The sequence below is a fragment of the Trachemys scripta genome, chromosome 3 (genome assembly GCF_013100865.1).
Source record: "Trachemys scripta elegans isolate TJP31775 chromosome 3, CAS_Tse_1.0, whole genome shotgun sequence".
NCBI lineage: Eukaryota > Metazoa > Chordata > Testudines > Emydidae > Trachemys > Trachemys scripta.
Genome location: NC_048300.1, coordinates 164,253,765 through 164,274,517, shown reverse-complemented (window position 1 = coordinate 164,274,517; position 20,753 = coordinate 164,253,765). Strand labels below are relative to the sequence as shown.

General features: G+C 42.5%; 1 protein-coding gene across 1 annotated transcript in view; it reads left to right on the top strand.

Annotated features, from left to right (window-relative positions):
* Positions 1–5,117, top strand: part of ARHGEF10 (Rho guanine nucleotide exchange factor 10) — a gene marked incomplete in the record, with an annotated part of 171,925 nt that extends 166,808 nt beyond the window's left edge. Inside the window, 1 exon segment of the mRNA XM_034766377.1 lies at positions 763–5,117. Within this exon segment, the coding sequence (XP_034622268.1) occupies positions 763–1,277 (515 nt within the window).
* Positions 5,118–20,753: the final 15,636 nt, after the last annotated feature.

Here is a 20,753-nt window from a genome sequence, read left to right as displayed (position 1 = left end):
GGGAGTATGTATGGCAGAATGTTGCATCTTTTCTCCACTCTGAAGAAAGATCCACATATTTTCAAGTTATTAAAGATCATCTGAATTTAGCCCTAGCAATTTGCTTTTGGTGCCAGCTTTTGACTGACAGTTTAAATCCTTCTTTTCTCCTCCAATGTCCCACAGCCTAAATACTTTTTTAAAAAAATTAAATTGAGATTGCTCATTCACCATTTGTCTGTGAATGCACCACTGCAACTAGAGATCAGCACTTCAGGGCAAATCCTACCCCATCCTCCGTGGGTGTGGAGTGCCCTCCTGCACTGAAATTGATGTGTTTATACTATTCAAGAGGCGAGGAGTAGGATTAACTGAAAACCTTTCATTTTGTTGGGGAGTCTTGGAGAAAGCAGGTAATGTTAAGGTAGTGACAATGCCAGTTAAAACAAGTCAGCTGAGGATTTCTTTACTCTTGCTGTTGTGAAAACAGAGTACAAAAGTATGAACTAAATGTCAACTTACTCTTCATGTCCTGCTTTTAGCAGATTTCTGTTCCAGCCCTAATGCATCTTTAATGTACTTTAGATTTTTTTGTAAATTATTCCATGTTTCATTTCAGTAAATATATGAAGAAACTGTTACGTGTTGTGTTTCTTTTGACAGGGTTATGCAAGTCTAATTGAAATGATTTGTTGTGAGAATGAACTAGTTGTGGTGTAAAACAGTGATCCAAAATGAGTGAGATTAATATTACATAACCTTTTCATTTTTCTTTGGCTTCAGGAAGGGGAATGGTATCCTATCATGCACATAATGGCCCAGTCAAATTCCTTGTAATGGTTACAGCTGTAAACAAGAAAAACAAAAGCAAATCAAGAAACAGTCTACCTCCTAACTCCGAATCTAAAGAAGATGACCAAAAAAATGTCCTGCACAATGACAGACCAAGCTCTTCCCTAAGTAACACTCATGATACTGCAGTATGGCTAGGTGGTTCAGTAGGATCCATTGCACAAAGAAGTGACATGTCTTCATCTTCTGGGTCCCTAACATTGTCTCATGGGTCAAATTCCCTAGAACGTAGGCCGGAGGACAGCACCATTTATGAGCTCTTGAAGGATCAAAACATCTCACTTAAAAATAAAAGACAGCGATCCAGGAAAATGAAAGCAAGTTCAGTATTAGTCATCTCTGGAGGACAAGGACATAGAAGGGTGAACAAGAAGTCCAAGCAGCAGCGACAGGATGAACTGGTATCTTCTGTGATGGTTTGGCAGATTCCGCTATTAAACATCTAAGTGACTAAAACCATGTTAAATGGTGACTTTTTACAAAGTCATTTGATTTCATTCCTAAACTCTACATTTGTTATGATGCTTTGTCTTTTAAAGGGATTTCTGATGTAATCTTACTACAGTGAATACCAAGGACCAAACCCTGCAGCCATTACTCATGTGAGCAGTCCTGTTGAAGTCAATTGGATTGATCACCTGGGTAAGGGCTGCAAGATAGATTCCTAACCTATTTAGAACATCCTACCTTATTACAATATTGAAAATATTTAGCTGCTGCTGAGGGCTCTGCTACTTAAAATATTGGGGATATATCAGACCCTTTTAAATGGTTTTAGAATCTCCACTTTATTTATATTCAAGTTTATATCTGTCATTATTATGATTCGTAGCACTTAGGAGAGGCAGGGAAGATATACCATTTCACATGCTGTTTTTTGCTTTCTTAAGTCAGCACTTTTTTCAAAAGTGATTCTTGCATGTACTGTACATTTTAACAAAGTAGCAAATATTTTGAGCAATAAATATACTAATAAAGGATAACAGGTTAATTCAGTAATCACTATATAATATAATTCAACAAGAAAGTGTATGGGTTCGACCAAAAAAATTAACAGTCAGATAGGCTAATTGTTTTTGTATCTTTCAAAGCAAAAATACATTGTTAATTTCTAATGCTCAATATTATTAAAAAACAATGCTGGAGGGGGAAAAAGTGTGTTAACAGCATTGGAAGATGTGATATCTATCTATATTGTTTACCTTTATTCTTTAGTGGAGGCCCTTGCACATGATGATTTGGGACAAATAGAAAATACAATACAGGTTGAAGATACAAAATAGATGTGCATTCTAACTAACTTCTTGGTGCCAGTGTTGGTAGTGCATTCTGTTTCTGGCAGTGGGGTGTACTTCTAGCATCACGGGTATGTAGAAAATCTGTGTGCCATTTTTAACAATACATAAATTTTCATTCTGTGATAGCAGTGAAGCAATTAAAACATGAAGAGGTACATGGTTACACAGTGAATAAATGCAGGGAATTAATACTGAGTATAAGACCATCTGAATATATCAATATCTACAGGAAGCGCACATAGTAATGCAGGCATTCATCTGAAATCAATTAATGTGCACTTTAGGCATGACTACAGGCTAAAATCCACTACGTAATGTCGGTACATAGAAGTGTGCTCTAGTGCTCATCTGCAAGCAGCAGGGACATGACCATCTCTCAGTAGTAGTCACCCCTCCTAAGCCTGCCAGAATTTCAGATAAATAGCTTCTTTTCCTAAAATGAATACCGTACTGTAAAGACAGAGCCAGATTCTCTGCTGCACCCAGTCTTTGCTGATGGTCACGGGGCAAGGAGGGTTCAAATGGATTAACTGGGGGTTTCTCTAGACTACATCAGCTGGTAACTAACCCCAAGAGACTGTCCACCAGCTGAGAATATCTGGATCTTTGCCACCTGCCCATCCACCTTTCTGGCATATCCTGTCTCACCCCCCTTCCATGTCCAGGGCCAGTGTGGAAGAGAACTATTCTGGGGGAATTCTCAACTAGAAAGATCCAGGCATTTTCCAGCCAGTTTATGCCACTCCGGTAGTGCTAAGGGGCCAAACTGCAAGAGGGAACCTGGCCATATATTCTCATTTAACAAGTAGAATTGTATGTTGCCTCATTAAGTGAGAGTGCAGTGGGAATTTTACTAGAATTTAGGGTGCTATAGGTCAAATTATTTTATGGGAGGGAATAGCCACCTCATTGGGTGTGAGAATGAAACAAAGCCTCCAGTTCAGAAAAGGACTGTACTGAAGCATGTTTGTCTTGAATATGGATGCTTTTCTGAACTAGGAGGGGGATAGCCTGAGTACTAGAAAACATAAAAGAGGCCAGGTAAATCTATGCCTATCAAGCTTCATTTGGATGTTGTAAACTCTACAGCGCATGACCATCAGCAGAATGTAAGAGCATAGAATATGAGCAAAACATTTCCTAAAGCAGAATAAATGCCAAATGTTTGCATTGGCTAGAGTCAAGTAAACAACATAAGGTTTTGATTACCTAAATAAAGTGCATATACTTTGGGGCTATTTTTATTCCAGCTTGGAAAAAAGGTTTCCACATACTTCAAATGACGTCCGTCACCTCTGATATAAACTGCTTAATCTCACCAAGCAGTCAGATCTGTGTGGGCAGACCCTTGTGGCAGCGCAGAATCTTCAGTGGAATTCTCCACAAGCATAAAAATCCACCTGTGCAGATCTGACTGCAGGGTCAGGGCCTAAATTCTTATTCTATGCCCATTGCCAACGTATCTGCTTGTTTCATTGGGTGTTGTCCCTTGCTTACTTTATTAAAGTATTAAATTTTGATTAAAATTTAACTTCAGGATAAAAAACAAATGTTGACTGGCTTTTATTCATAAACTATATGTAACCCTTGTCCTTCTGCTTCTCTGCAAAGAGAAGAAACCAGTTCTGATTCCGCACGGTGCCCATGTTTGGAATTCTATTGCCAGGCGTGTCTGGCATGAAGGATTGCACCCACAGTTACACAGCTCTTTATTATTGGTAACAGCGGGCTGGGTCCACAAGCCCCCGCCATGTTGAACTGGAATTCCATGCATGGAAGATTTGCAGGATCCGCTACGACAGCTACACAACTATCTATTTTAACATTTTAGGAGACAAACCTCCTAATATGCTAGCCAAAATATACTTTTCTTTTGTTTATAAACAGTAGAAACACAGCACAGTCATGCTCCTATGAAAGTCAATGGGAGTTTTGCTACTGACTTCAATAGTAACAGGACTGGGCCCATGATTTAGCTTTCTTTAATTATAACTTTTTGCAACTAAGCACTATTTAAGCATTACTAGGATATGAGGCAAAGAGAAGCTTTAGAGCATGTTATAAAACTATACATCAAAGTTCTAGCCAGAGATCAAACTCAATGTCCAATGTTTGCTTTGTGATATACTGCTAACTTGTATTACATTAACACCAAAAGCAAGCCAAAGGTACTTTTACAGTCGATAAGAAAACTTGATAGATACATTTGACTGTGTTGCTAGGTAGGTCAGATTTGGCTTCTAATGTCACTTTAAGATGTGGAAAAAAATTAAAAGGAAAGGGGAAATAGTGTAACCACTACAATACATTACATGTTATGTTTTTAACAAATAATAGCTATGTTATAGTGTGAGCCATAACTGTGTATTTGTGTCCAAAGTAAACTCAACAAAATGTTTGTTTTAAAAAAAACTGTGAATAAAAAAATTAAACTTCAAAAATATATTTCTTTGTTAATCATTTTACCAATGGAAAACCTGAGGGCTACAATTTGTGGTGTACAGAAATATATATCAAGAATGTGCATTCTTTTCAAATGGATATGTGGAGGGGAAAGTAAGACATATACCTAAGAGACCAAACAGATATATTTTTGAATTTATTCCAGCTCCACTGACCTAGTCACCACAAAATACACTTTCTGTGGGTGCCAGATACTGAAGGCGCCATGGGCTTTCAAAACTTGCCACAGTGTGTCTGGACCCTAATGCTGATCCACAGTAAAATTTCCACCACACTGTCCCCATGGAATAAAATGTCCAAGTCTGCAGAGCATTCGTGACAATGCATAAAAAGTGAAATCCATTAATGAGGGAAATGAGCATGGGGAGGGAGTCAATTCATGTTAACACAGGAAATGAGTTTTCAGAGGCTGCCTGATAATTCTATTGCAGTTAATCAGCCCTAAATGGTAAATGGAGGAGTTCATGATCAGGGCTGGATTAACGCATGGGCTTTAGGGGCTACAGCCCAGGGCCCCAGGCTAAAGGGTGCCCCGGCACAGGAGAGCTCAGGCAGGCTGCTTGCATGACGTGGCCCCATGCCGCTCCCGGAAGCGGCCAGCTGCTGGCACGTCTCTGTGGCCCCTGGCAGGGGGCGGCTCCATGTGCTGCTCCCACCCCCAGTATAGTCCCCACAGCTCCCCCATTGGCCAGGAACTGGCCAGTGGGAACTGTGGGGGCAGTGTTTGCGGTCATGCGAAGCACACGGAGACACGTTGTTCCCCTCCCCTCGGGCATGCAGAGACATGCCAGCAGCCGGACACTTCTGTGAGCGGTGTGGAGCCATGGCATGCAGGCAGGCAGCCAGCCTGAGCCCTGCTGCACTGCCGTCCAGGAGCCGCCTGTGGTAAGTGCCTCCTGGCCAGAGCCTGCACCTCACCACCACCCCCGCACCCCTGCCCCGGATCAGAATATCCTCCTGCACCAAACTCCCTCCCAGATCCTGCATGCCCACCTGCACCACAACCCCCTGCCCTAGGGCAGAATCCACTCCTGCACTAAACTCCCTCCCAGAGCCTGCACCCACCACCCTCTCCTGCACCCCAACACTCTGCCCCAGCCTGAAGCCCCAGCCTGAAGCCCCCTCCTGCACCCAAACTCCCTCCCAGACCCCACACCCCCTCCTGCACCCCAACCCCTGCCCCAGTCAGAATCCACTCCTGCACCAAACTCCCTCCCAGAGCCTGCACCCACCACCCTCTCCTGCACCCCAACACTCTGCCCCAGTCCGGAGCCCCCTCCTGCACCCAAACTCCCTCCCAGACCCTGCACCCAACTCCCTCCCAGACCCCCAACCCCTTGTCCTGGAGCAGAATCCACTCCTGCACCAAACTCCCTCCCAGAGCCCGCACCTCTCACCCTCTCCTGCACCCAACACTCTGCCCCAGTCTGGAGCCCCCTCCTGCACCCAAACTGTCTCCCAGAAAGAAACTAATATAGCAGCTGTTCTAAGGTAAGAAGTAGGCTATTTTGAATTAACTTAACTATATTCTACATTTTTTAAGACTGAAATGTAACCACAGAATGGCTTTATGTTAATTAAAAAGCAAGTTTAGTATAGCGTTAATAGCCTCGAGGCCATAATTGTGATCATTTTGTTTTAAATTAGGAAAAAGACTTGTATACAGGGGCCCCACAAAATCTAATAGCCCCAGGCCCACAGGAGAGTTAATCCGGCCCTGTTCATGTTTATAGTATTTAGATTCAGCCATGAGGCTTACATCTAGCATGCATAACTTTGTGGTACCTGGGACTGAGCCTAAGAGACTTAGTCCCTTTTGTCTGTATGTGCACTACCGTAAACAAATAATAAATAATACTAAGATGAGCTATTGATTCTTTGCCACAATGAATTACTACTAAAGCTCATATTTGTATTACTGTTATCCTATTCTCTTTGCAGTTCTGATCAGTGTTGCACTTTTTTCTTACTTGCTTTTCCCTCCTCTCTCTCCAAGGATAGTAGGTATTTCTGTGTACATTTTCCTATCATTGCTATTATTACAGTGGGAACAATAGAGACCCCAAACAAGTGCGAGGCACCATATATACACATAGTAAGAGACAGACTCTGCCCCTAAGAGTTTACAACTGTAGACATATGTGACCGTGGGCAAGTCCCTTATTCTTTCTTTGTCTCAGTGCCCCATCTATAATATGTCTACGGTTGTAAACTCATTATAGATGGGATACTGGGACACACAAAGAATCAGGGATTTGCCCATGGTCACACATGAAGTCTGTGGCAGAGCACAAAATTGAACCAGATCTTCTGAGCCCTATTCACAAGACCATTGTTCCTTTCTTCCTGTCCAATCTGGTTTTCTTTTCTTAAATGAACACACTACTATGAGCAAAGTGAATTTGGATGTATGCAAAGTACACATAGGTTTGAAATGGACAGTTAATACAAATGCTGTACAGGAATTAGTTTGAATTGCAGCACGCGACTTTCTCTGTGGAATTGATTCAGTGTTTATATGGAGCTTTACATCTCTAGTACATTTGTATAATAATACCCCAGTGAGGGAGATATGTTAGTATTATCCTTGTTTTACAGATGAAGAACCCAAGTTACCAAGAGCTTAAATTACTTGCCCAAAGCTACACAGTGTGTCAGACAGTGAATGCAGATTAAAACCCAGGCCTGGTTCCCAGGCCCATGCTTAATCCTCTAGACCAAGCTGCCTATATGGCTGTAAAAATACCTCACCTTCCCAGGCATCATAGATTCTGTTTCGAAAACTTGACCTGACTGTTGATATGGCCTTAAGATAGTGCACATCACCTAGGGTCTGAGGAACCTGGGTATCTTATGCCATAGCACAAAATTATAGCATTAAGTCACTTCATCATCCAGGTTTAGAAGTTTTCAGCAGCTGTATTGATTAATCCTGCCTCCCTTGAATGTGAAATGTGTATCTGTGATCAGTTTGTCTGCTATTAGATGTGAGAGAACTAGCTCAAGATTTTCAGGAGGCTTCAGTTTCTTCTGCTTCCTGTTACTTAGACTTGCTGAATATAGCATTTTCTTCAAAGGCATGCTTAGCAACCAGAGAACTGCCTCTGCCAGCAATATCCTCCTTTCAGGGGGGTGGGATAGCTCAGTGGTTTGAGAGTTGGCCTGCTAAACCCAGGGTTGTGAGTTCAATCCTTGAGGGGGCCACTTAGGGATCTGGGGCAAAATCAGTACTTGGTCCTGCTAATGAAGGCAGGGGGCTGGACTCAATGACCTTTCAGGGTCCCTTCCAGTTCTAGGAGATGGGTATATCTCCATATATTATTAAATTATTCACCTCATGTCTTGTCCCTTGGAGGCTAGCTAGCTAGTGTTGGTACCCAACAGGAGGAGAAAATCAAAATACTGTAATGATGGCAATGAAACTCAGGCCTCAGATTAAGGCATCTCAGTACTGACTAGGCATCTGAAGTCTTAATAACGGACTCCATTTTGAAATCAACAAGGTGGACACACACACACAATACCCAAGAGGGATTGGAATTGCTCATTTCTGAGCATAAATTCAATCTAGTTGGCATTACTGAAACCTGATGGGATGATCCCCAAGCTTAGAATGTTAAAATTAATGGTTGCAACCTATTTAGGAAGGATTGAGTGGGCAAAAGGGGAGGGCGAGTGTCTCTCTCTCTGTCAAAAATGGCATTACCTGTTTCTGAATCACTGATAGTTAAGAATGAAATTATCTCGAAAGCAAATGGGTCAATATCCTAACAGATAAAGCACAAGATAGGGTATTGGTGTCTACTACAGACCACCAAATCACACTAGGGAACAGGATGACCTATCTATAAAGTGTAGGGGAAAAAAGCTCTGTGATCATGGGGAACATCAGTTTGGGTGACCTATGCTGGAGACCTCTTGCTGCTGTTACTAAAACATCCTTGGACTTTCTAAATATTATAGACGATGAATTCCTAGCTCAAAAAGTTGCATCCAACACAGGGGTATTCGATATTAGCTCTTGCCTTGACAGATAAAAAGGAACTGATCACAGAACTAAAAGTTAATGATCATTTAGGTACAAGTGAACATGGCTTGATCACATTTATAATATGAAAACACAGTCAAGTCCAGACCAGTAATATATATACTTGGTGCTTTAAAAGAGCCAATTTCACAAAGCTGAAAACAATTATGAGCCAAAACACCTGAGAGGAAGAATTTAATCAGAAAAATGTGAGTAATAACTGGAAATTGGTTAAGAACATTTTATTAGATGCTGTGATAGGCTGCTGGGCAACAGCAACTACAGCATTCTGATCACTGGACCACCAATTAAATCAGCCCACAGTTAACCAGAGGGCCAAAGCTGTGCCTGACTGATAGATTGGGGATAGGCTGAAGAGATACAAGGCTAACTAATCCATTATCCCAGAAAGTTGAAAGGCACAGGGAAGAAGTGCTTGGAGGAGGCAGGCTTTTGTGAGTCAGAGCCAGAACCAGGAGAGATTTCTCAGGGAGAAGATATGGGCTGCCTCCCCCCTCCTTGGCAGAGTGAGATAGGAAGTGTATGCTATTGTAAATACTGAGCAGCACAAGATTGTAAGGGTAGTGGGGAGAACACTATAAATAAATTACATAAGGTGTTTGACAAGGAGAAGGTCTCTGCGGGGTCTGAGGCTAGAAAAGAGACAGGAGTTGGATGCAGCCCTGTCACAGATGCCCTAAAAGTCACAATCCAGAAAGAAGGCCATAGTGGTTCAAAAACTGGCCTTGTTTAGAGAGGAAGTGATGGCATCTATAAAAAACCCACCATAACAAATGGAAGAAAGGGGAAGTTGATAATAATGAATATAAATCAGAAGTTAGGAATTGTAGAACACTGATAAGGGAAGCAAAGGAACATCTGGAGCAATCTCTCTGACCAGCAGAGTTAAGGACAATAAGTAAGCATTTTTAAGTATATTAGGAACAAACAAACAAACCAAAAATTCTAACAATGGCATTGGTCCATTACTAAATAGAAATTGTAGAATTATCAATAATAATGCAGAAAGGTATAAGTGTTCAATAAATATTTGTGGGAAAAAGATGATGTGATATGACTTTCCACTGTACTAGTATCTCAGGAGGCTGTTAAACAGCAACTAATAAAGTTAAACATTTTTAAATCAGCAAGTCTGGATAACTTACATCCAAGAGTTTGAAAAAAGCTGGCCAGAACTCATTAGACTGTTGATTTTCAATAAATCTTGGAAGACTGGGGAAGTTCCAGAAGAATATTTTAAAAGGGTAAATGGGGTGACCTGGTTAATTATAGGTCTGTTAGCCTGATGTTGATCCCAGACAAGATAATGAAGCAGCTGATATGGGATTTGTTAATAAAGAATTATAGGCGGATAATATAATAATTACATATCAACATGCGTGTATGGAAAATAGCTCTTGACAAACTAACCTGATATCTTTTTTGATGAGTTTACAAGTTTGGTTGATAAAGGTAATAATGTTGGTGTAATATACTTGGACTTTTGTAAGGCATTTGACTTGGTGCCATGCGACATTTTGATTAAAAAACTAGAACAATATAAAATTAACATGGCACACATTATATGGATTAAAAGTTGGCTAACTGATGAATCTTAAAATGTAATTGTAAATGGGGAATCATCACTGAATGGTTGTTTCTAGTGGGATCCTGCAGAGATCATTTCTTGGCCCTATGCTAGTTAACGTTTTAACAATGATCTGGAAGAAAACATAAAATTATTAATGGTAAAGTTTGCAGATGACACAAAAATTGGAGAGTGGTAAATAATGAGGACAGGTCACTGATTCAGAGCAATTTGGATTGCTTGGTAAACTGAGTGCAAGCGAACAATATGCATTTTAATACAGTTAAATGTACCGATCTAGGAACAGAGAATGTAGGCAATACTTATAGAATGGGAGACTCTATCCTGGAAAGCAGTGACTCTGAAAAAGATTTGAGGGTTATGGTGGATAATCAGATGAACATGAGCTCCTAGTCCAACATCATGGCCAAAGAGGTTAATGTGATCTTTGAATACAAAGGCAATCTTGAGTAAGAGCAGAGAGGTTATTTTACCTATGTGTTGGCACTGGTGCAACCACTGCTGGAATGCTGTGTCGAGTTTTGGTATCCACAATTCAAGAAGGATGTTGATAAATTAGACAGGGTTCAGAGAAGCACCAGGAGAATAATTAAAGGATTATAAAACATGCTTTGTAGTTGTAGACTCAAGGAGCTCATTCTATTTAACTTAACAAAGAGAAGGTTATGGGGTGATTTGATCAGTCTACAAGTACCTACATGGGGAACAAATGATTGATAATGGACTCTTCAATCTAACAGACAAAGACATAATACGATCCAATGGCTGGAAGTTGAAGTTGAACAAATTCAGACTGGAAATGCATACATTTTTGACAATGAGGAATAATTTACTAAGGGTTGTGGTCGATTCTCCATCACTTTTATGATGGGGTCTATTCTCCATCAATTTTAAAACCGAGATTGGATGTTTTTCTAAAAGATATGCTCTAGGAATTGTTTTGGGGAAGTTCTATGGCCTGTGTTATACAGGAGGTCAGACTAGATTATCACAATGGTCCCTTCTGGCCTTGGAATCTATGAATAAACCTGAGGCACTGTTAAGTGCCTTGGCCAGACTCCATGAGCTGCTCTGTAAAGGAGCTTAGGCATATGTGGCATGACCTTCAAAAGGTGTATATAAAAAGAACCCATTCCTCCAGCAAAAGGTACCTTGATTGCAGAGCTGCAGGACTACACTCCTATGGAATGTGGACTCTGATATTCCAGAGGTAATCATGACCTTTTTTAATACATCTGCTAGCCCTAAAGATGAGGAAGAAGACATTAAGGTAAACTCAAACCTTTGAGGTGAAGAGAATTGTGAGATAATTCATTAGGGGGGCAGAATTTTAAGGTATTTAGACTACTAGACACCTCTTGGGATTTTCAAATATGCCTAGGTGCCTAACTCCCATTTGGGTCTGCATCTTTAAGTGTATAAATACCTTTTAAAATCTGACCCTAGGGGTTTAAATCCTTCTCAAGATACAACTTAGTTATAGGGTTAAATAACTTGCACTCTGTCTTTCAGAGAACTGTCACTGCAGATCCTGACTCTAGGAGTCCTATGCCTTTGCACCTTGAGTATCCGAGTATCTTAAATGTCAGTAAACGTGGGGTGAATGCACATTGACGCACAGATCCAAACTTCCCAGTGGTAGTTGTAAAAGACCTTACCATTGATTCCCACTGTTCCCATTTTTCTGCCTGCAGTGCAGGTCACAGGACAGTCCTTATAATCCAACTCAGATGCTTTTTTAAGGTAATTTTTTCATGTTTTCTTTCTAAAAAGACTTTTGCACAGGCTGGTGTGTACCATTGAGGATGATTCCTCATCATGGACTGACTTTGCCATTAACACTCTTGGGGGCAGATTCCGAAACCCTTACTTCCAATGAAGAGCAATTTACACCAGGAGTTGCTGCCACCGAAATAACGAGGAGTCCAATGGCACCTTAAAGACTAACAGATTTATTTGGGCATAAGCTTTCATGGGTAAAAAAACCACCCATAAGCAACAAAGCTTATGCTCAAATAAATCTGTTAGTCCTTAAGGTGGCACCGGACTCCTCGTTGTTTTTGTGGATACAAACTAACACGGCTACTTCCTGATACTTGCCACTGAAATGAGTCTGAGTAAGGATCTCTCAGTCTGGCCCTTGGTGATTACCTACCAAGCTATTCATGAAGAGGAAGTTTCATTAATTAACTTTTTAAAAGAAGCATATTCAGCACCAGGTTGGTTTTCTTGGAGAAGGAAATTATAGTTAGGGATTTTTGTAGGAGAAATTAGTAGAAAAAGGATTCCAGGGAGAGTTATGATTGGCGAGAAATTTTGGATGGATAATTCCATATTGAAAAGTGGGAAAGAGTAAGAAAGAAGGGAGGTGGTTATTTTTAATTTTTCAAATAAGCTTTGGAATGATTTGAAAATAAAAGTTGGCAGGTTGGGTTTGAGTTTTATTTTATCTGATTCAATCAACTGTAGAAAATAATACCCTCCACTTGTCTTTTGCCTGGCAATTTATATCTCAAAGGTTTTAATTGTATTAATTAAAATATGTTCTACCTGTTTTATTTTTTAGGTTAATGAAGGGTGGTAATTATATAATCCAACATGACATTCCAGTCTCATGTCATGCATGTTTTTCTTAAATCAATATTAATGTCCATGTCTGTAGCATTTTATGGTCTCAGATTCACAAAAAATATGAAACCCAACATTGGAAAAAATCTTTCTTGAGCTACATTTCCCCTCCATCTGCTGTAGCGAGATCTGTCACAAGATGCTAACCCTGATACCCTCAACACTAGCCCTTGTCTTTTCATTCTGCTAATTTAGGTCTGTCACATGGCTGCATGAAATTCAGTAAACCAGAAGGCTAAAAAGCAGATCAGCTGAGGTGGGTATGAAGTGTAGACTTCTGAAAATATAACCCCGTCACCTACCTATATGATCTGTCTAGAAGATGTGTGAGTTTTGCAAAGAGATTTAAGATTTTAATTTAGGTTGGCATCTTTAGCTGTGTAACAGAAATATAACAAGCTGATTCTTTGTGTCTGGCAACATTGCACTTGTGATGGTTAGTAATGGAAAAAAGCATGGTAAACCCTGGATGGTGTTGTGTTAAAACACCTTGGAGCTTTTCAGACAAGGGTCTACAGCAGGGGTGGGCAAATTATGGCCTGGGGGCCACATCTGGCCCTCCACATGTTTTAATCCAGTTCTCAAGCTTCTGCCAGGAAGTGGGGTCCAGGGCTTGCCCTGCTCTGGCGCTCCAGCCGGGGAGCAGGGTCAGGGTCTTGCACCACTCCACACGGCTCCCGGAAGCAGTGGCATGTCCCCCTTCCGGCTCCTACGCATAGGGACAGCCAGAGGGCTCCACATGCTGCCCCCATCCCAAACGCTGCCCCCGCAGCTCCCTTGGCCGGGAACTGCAGCCAATGGGAGCTGCAGGGGCGGCTACTGCGGACAGTGCAGTGCGCAGAGCCACCTGGCCGCACCTCCACGTAGGAGCCGGAGGGGGGACATGCCGCTGTTTCTGGGAGCTGCTTGAGGTAAGCGCTGCCTGGAGCCTGACCCCCGACCTCCTCTCGCACCCCAACCCCCTACCCCAGCCCTGATTCCCCTTCCGCCCTCTGAACCCCTCGATCCCAGAGCAGAGTACCCTCTTGCACCCCCAACCCCTCAACACCAACCTCACCCCAGAGCCCACACCCCCAGCTGGAGCCCTCCTGCCCCCCAACCCCCAATTTTGTGAGCATTCACAGCCCGCCATACAATTTCCATACCCAGATGTGGCCCTCAGGCCAAAAGTTTTGCCCACCCCTGGTCTACAGCTTTCAAATTGGAAGAAGAAAAGAAAGAGTAAGAAATTGTTTATTTTAACTTGCACTTTGGCTCCTGGCACTGAAGCAGACACCTCAGAGGCCAGCATTGTCAAATCTTGTCACCATTATCCTGCACCTGCTCCTATATGTATGTACAAGGAAAATGTGTTTGATTCACCTCTGTCAGTTCAAGAATTATGAAGCATGAAGAGGGACAAAATGCTGACATGTTAATGTAGGTTGTACATTTAGGTACCTGAAATACAAAAGAGCAGCCTACAACTGCTGTAAGTCTGTCTGATAAGCGGTAAATGTCTAATATTTAGATACACCAGCTAACAATTGTGCTTAGCAGCAGTTTTGTATAAATTCTCTTGCCCATTTGTTACACAGGTGTTAACTTGTATCTCCCAGGAAACACACGTTTGAGAATTTTACCTCACAAATAGAGGAGATAATACCTATTAAGCTGGATCCTGGCACAGGGGGCTTATAAGGCTGAGAGGAGGCTTTTGGTGAGAAACTGCCTTAGACAAGGATTGTAGCCTGTAAAGTTTTAGTCACTAGGATGTGTGTGGTACTTTTATTTTATTTCCGTTTCTATTCTATTTCCTTGCTTCGTATCATTTGAATCTCTGTTCTTTATTAATAAGCTCATTCTTGGGTTTACTATGAATTCCTCGCAGTGCAATATATTAAAGCATGCATCCTCAGCTGAACTAACAGGCTGGCGTGAGCACTGTCTCTCTGACACACTGTTTAGCAGCAGCAAATCTGTATCTCACTGAGACCAAGGGGTTAACAAGGTGACTCACAGTTCTGGATGTCCCGAAAAAGCACTACAAGGCGGACACAGTTTCTCCCATTTCTCACCTGAAATGTGTCTTTATGCTAGGGACGTGTCTGATAATAAGGGTTTTCTGAGCCCATTGTATTCACTCATTTATTTTTCAGGGCTTGATCTGGCTATGTACAGAGGCCCAGATCTTCACAAATATTTAGGTATGTAACTCCCGGTAATGTCAACAGGAGTTAGGTTGCATAAATACTTGTGAGCATCTGGGACTGAGTGCCTCTGGGAGATGTTATGTGGGAGTTTAAGGTTTCAAGTTACTCCCTTAGTACCTTGCAGAACTGGGCCCAAAGTAACTTGGTTCCCCTGCATATGATCCTCATGCAGAGGTGCCAGATTTTGCACTGCTCCATGTGTGACATGGGCATAAATATCAGCTTGTGGTCAATACAAGCAGTGGTGGACATAGGCATGAAACTGTATGAAACTTGGGAGCCTGGGTGCATGCTGGAGGGTCTCAGGGTAGATGGGTGAGTGTTTGGAAGGTGGTGGTATGTCTGGGATCACAGGCATCAACTTTCTGATTTCCCTGGGGGTGCTCGACCCCCATGTCACCCCAGGCCCACCCCTTCCCCCAAGACCCCACCACTGCCCCACCTCTACCCATCCCTGCTCTGAAATATCAACTGCTGTTTGGGCAAATAACCTTAATCGGTGCTAATATATTGGAAAAGTGCAGCTGCAATGCAGTAGCTTCTCAGCAGCAGCTGGAAACCCTCATGGCCTCAGTGGTAGGTTTCCAATACATTTATCAATCTACTCTATTATCCTCAGTTTCCTTCTGGTGCAAGGATGCTGATTCTGTAAGTGTGTTAATCCACTGGTTGCCCAAGGTCTCCAACATTACCGCCAGTTCTATTGAAAATAAAAGGTTGGTTAGTGGATCAGCCTGTCCCTCTGAGGTAACCTTCCACAAGGCAGAACTGGGACCTGTTACCTAATTCACATAGGGTATGTCTACACTACGGGATTACTCTGAATTTACAGAATTCGATTTTTGGCAACCCATTGTATAAAGTCGAGTGCATGTGGCCACACTAAGCACATTAATTTGGTGGTGCGTGTCCATGTACTGAGGCTAGCGTTGACTTCCAGAGTGTTGAACTGTGGGTAGCTATCCCATAGCTATCCCATAGTTTCCGCAGTCTCCCCCGCTCATTGGAATTTGTCACGGGTGGTTATGGGTAAATGTCATCAGTCAATCCTCCCTCCGTGAAAGCACCGGCAGACAATCATTTCGTGCCGTTTTCCCTGGATTGCCCGGGCAGACACCTTAGCATGGCAACCATTGAGCCCGTTCAGCCTTTTTTCGCTGTCACCGTATATCTACTGGATGCTGCTGACAGACGCGGTGCTGCAGCGCTACAGAGCAGCATCCCCTTGCCTTTGCAAGTTAGCAAAGATGGTTGCCAGCCATACTGTACCGTCTGCTGCTTTGCAAGTTGGCAAAGACGGTTACCAGTCATACTGTACCGTCTGCTGCTGTCATGGGTGCTCCTGGGCGGCCTCGGTGAGGTTGGTCAGGGGCGCCTGGACAAAAATGGGAATGACTGCCCAGGTCATTCTCTTCTTTAAGTTTTGTCTGGAGAGTCAGTCCTGCCTAGAATATCAGGCAAGCCTACTAAAGAACCAGAGAGGCAAATGGCTGCTCCGGGTCAGAGCCCCAGACATCCTGCAGAAATGATGAACTGCATGCCATTCTAGGGGGGGCCCCTACAACAAGCCCACCCATTGCTTCCCTCCTTCTGCACCCCTCCCAGGCTACCTTGGCAGTTATCCCCCCTTTTGTGTGATGAAGTAATAAAGAATGCATGAATTTGAAACAACACTGACTTTATTGCCTCTGCAAGCAGAGATCAAAGTGGGGAGGGGAGGGCGGTTGGCTTACAGTGAAGTCGAGTGAACCACCATTCTGCACTTGCTCAGCCTATAGCTGAAAATGGGAATCTGTGATAAGCACTAGGATAGAAGCACAGGCAGGACTGAATCTCCATTTGTGTGCGGGTCTTTGGTTGACACTGGTAAAATACAAAATGTCCCAGGATATATATGTTGGGGGACAGTTCTAAACGGCAGCTTTATTTTTTTATTTGCAGCAAAAGTATCTGATTGTGAGCTCTGGGAGCAAGGGGTAGGCTGGGGTAGGTGCAACCATGTGGCGCTGCCGACTGGGAGAGCAGCCTGAGGCAGAAGCCTCCAGCTGGCATGATATTCCAGGCAGGACTGAATCTCCATTACACAAAACCTGAAGTCATTCCCTTTTTTGTCCATGTGCCCCCGACCAACCTCACCAAGGCCAGCCAGGAGCACCCATGCCTGCCCAGGAGCACCCCAGGGACGACGATGATGGTTACCAGTCATACTGCACCGTCTGCCGTCCGCAAGGCAAGGCAAGGCAAGGCAAGGCAAGGGGATGCTGCTGTGTAGCGCTGCAGCACCACGTCTGCCAGCAGCATCCAGTAGACATACGTTGACAGTGAAAAAAGGCGAGAAATGATTTTTTTCCCTTTGCTTTCACGGGAGGGGGGGGGGGGGCTGACGACATATATCCTGAACCACCCGAGACAATGTTTTTGACCCTTCAGGCATTGGGAGCTCAACCCAGAATTCAAATGGTTTTCAGAGAGTGCGGGAACTGTGGGATAGCTACAGTCGTCAGTTGCCCCTCCCTCCATGAGCGTCCATTTGATTCTTTGGCTTTCTGGTACGCTTGTCTCAGCGCCTTAAGTTTCATGCAGCACTGTGTTGAGTCCCTGTTGTGGCCTCTGTCCATCATGCCCTTGGAGATTTTTTCAAATGTTTTGGCATTTCGTCTTTTGGAACAGAGTTCTGATAGAACAGATTCATCTCCCCATACAGAGATCAGATTCAGTATTTCCCATTTGGTCCATGCTGGAGCTCTTTTTTGATTCCGGGACTGCATGGTCACCTGTGCTGATCAGCGCTCCATGCTGGGCAAACAGGAAATGAAATTCAAAAGTTCACGGGGCTTTTCCTGTCTACCTGGCCAGTGCATCTGAGTTAAGATTGCTGTCCAGAGCGGTCACAATGCTGCACTGTGGGATAGCTCCCGGAGGCCAATACTGTTGAATTATGGCCACACTAACCCTAATTCGAAATGGCAATGTCGATTTCGGCGCTACTCCCCTCGTCGGAGAGGAGTACAGAAATAGATTTTAAGAGCCCTTTATGTCGAAGTAAATGGCTTCATTGTGTGGACGGGTGCAGGGTTAATTCGATTTAACGCTGCTAAATTCGAACTAAACTCGTAGTGTAGACCAGGCCATAGGGTGATATTCTCCCCTGTGCAGAGGGCCAGCACAAAGTCTATGCACCTCTTAAGTCTGTGTGAATCATAGCTCAGACCTGTATGTGCAGTAACACACTGGAACATGGTGTAACTGTTGTACCTGAAGAGAAGCTCAGTGAACACAGCATTGCTTAAAATCATCATGTACGTGACAAGCATGAGCCAGAGGGATCTTATGTGATCTGGTTGGTATAGTCATACAACTTGTAGTGGGAAGGGGAGTCAAGCATATATATCTAGGGGAGACAACACTCCATATATGAAAAGTGTGGTAAGGTTTATAAAAAAATAAAATAACTCCCAAGTGTCTGAGTTTTTGCATTAGTTATTGGGTTTCAGTCTGAACGTGAGATATACACCATTGAACAATATCAGGAAGGAAATTAGTTCATGATGTCAAGTGACAAGAGTTATTTTTGGCAGACTTTTATGCATTTGCTTATGTTATATGGAAGCATCTTTCAGTGAGCTGGGAATAAATTGCAACACAAATAATGTAAAGGATCTGGATTAGACAAAAACCAGGAAATTAAAAATTTGGCTCAAAACTTTAACCATATCCACATCCTATTATATTAAGTTATTGCAGGGGACTTTCAATGGCATATTATTATTTATTTTAATGGCATCAAAAAGTGTGCTTGGTGTCTCCTAGTTCAGATGAAAGGTAAGATCCCTGCCTACAAGTAACATTCCTGTTCAGCAAAGTACTTAAGTACATGCATAACTTTAAACACAGACAGGAGCAGTGCCATTGATTTCAAGGGCTTAAAGTCATACACATATGTAAGTGCTTTTCTGGAGTAGGGTCTAATATCAGATATGACACGATAAAGGTTGTAAAAGACAGTGGGTAGTGGAGAGGTAGGGAAGATGGGGCAACATCACTAAGAGGTTATTGCTACTGAGCCACCATATTGTGCAGCATGATGGAGCTAAAAAAATTATATCAGTAGATAGAATGAATAAGTAGCTATCATGGAGGAAGTGAGTCTTCAGGAGGGATTTCAGAGAGGGGAATTTAGTAGCTTTGAAAAGCAGCTCCGGAAGGGCCTTCCAGAGGAAAGGAACAGCATCATAGGCTGTCATGGGAGAAGCAGACAAACCAGGGTAGTGTCACTTGTGGAGCTGAGTGGGTGAGAAGCAAAGTTATAAGAGAAAAGGCCGGCAGGATACATGATGATAATGGTATTATTCTAAAATATCTAGATATCATTAATGGATCAGCAGGTTTCTGAAAACAAAATCATTGTAGTCTTGCGCGTAGCACTGTGCACTGTCTTGATAGGAGTCACGTTAGCTCTTGCAGTAGGGTGCCATCTAGGTAAGTAACATTCACTTCATTAGGAGGAGGCTGAGGCTCAATGTCTAAATACTTCAATGTGGATTTTAGTAGGAAACAGGAAAAAGTTAGAGATGAGCCAGATCTGAAGCTCTGATTACTAGTTTCAACTTTGGAGACTTGGATAAAATTGGACCCAGATCCAAATCAGAGCAAAATCAAAAACACCAGGCTTTTGCCAAGCTCTTACGTAAATACATTCTCAACTGGCGTAAGTCAGAGTAGCCTAAAAGATCTGGCTTGAAGACTTTCATTTTTGTTTTTTGTAGAAAGGGGGGAATGGTACCACAGAGGTGGCTGTCCTCCCTACCAACCTGGGAGTGGGTAGATCTAGGGACACTATCTGGCACAAATTTAAGACATTTCTCCAATTCTGTAGACACCTTGGGCTCGTAGATACAACCAATGCACCCGAAGGATGTATCCTCCTATTTTTATATAACATACAGGTCAGGATATAGACAAAATGTTGACATTAAAAGAAATGAAAAATGGAGGTGACTGAACAGGGGCATGTGGAGAATCCATTTTGCACTTTGATTTCAGGAAGCCATTTTCTCTCCCCATTGATATATTCACAGAGGGCTAAATCCCATATTTTATCCACAAAGCTATCTGTTGTATCATGTAATCTCAATCATCATCTTTCATAGAATGTATCATCCAGAGATAGAAGCTATGTAAATAGATTAGGCCCTTTGTTAATTCTCTCATCACCCCCACTTAGCTTCTCGTTGACTCTGTCACTTTCAGATAAATGGGAGATCACTTACATGTCTTTCAGAAGAAGTTTTGCAAGTAGCATTTTGTGTACTGAATATCTAACCTAAAGTTTTAAGGGAAGTTTGCAGGACAGGTTGCCTGTATAAAATTTTATTTTTTATACTTCAGGGTAATATAGTTGGGAAAATGTGAGGATCCATAGTAAGTATATTTGTATAAATACTGGAGGATCCATACAATTCCTGTAATAGGGCAAGTCTACACTAAAAAATTAAGTCAATCTAAGTTATGTCAACATTCGGCCACCACAGTAATGAAATTGCTTTTGCAAGTCCATACTACGCTTCTTGTGTCAATGGTGTGTGTCCTCACTAGGAGCATGTGCACGGATTTAACTGTCAGTGTGGGGCATTGTGGGACAGCTTTTGAAAAGCAGCAACAGTAAATGTAAGCAACACAGTCTACCATCACACTGTGTTGAGCTA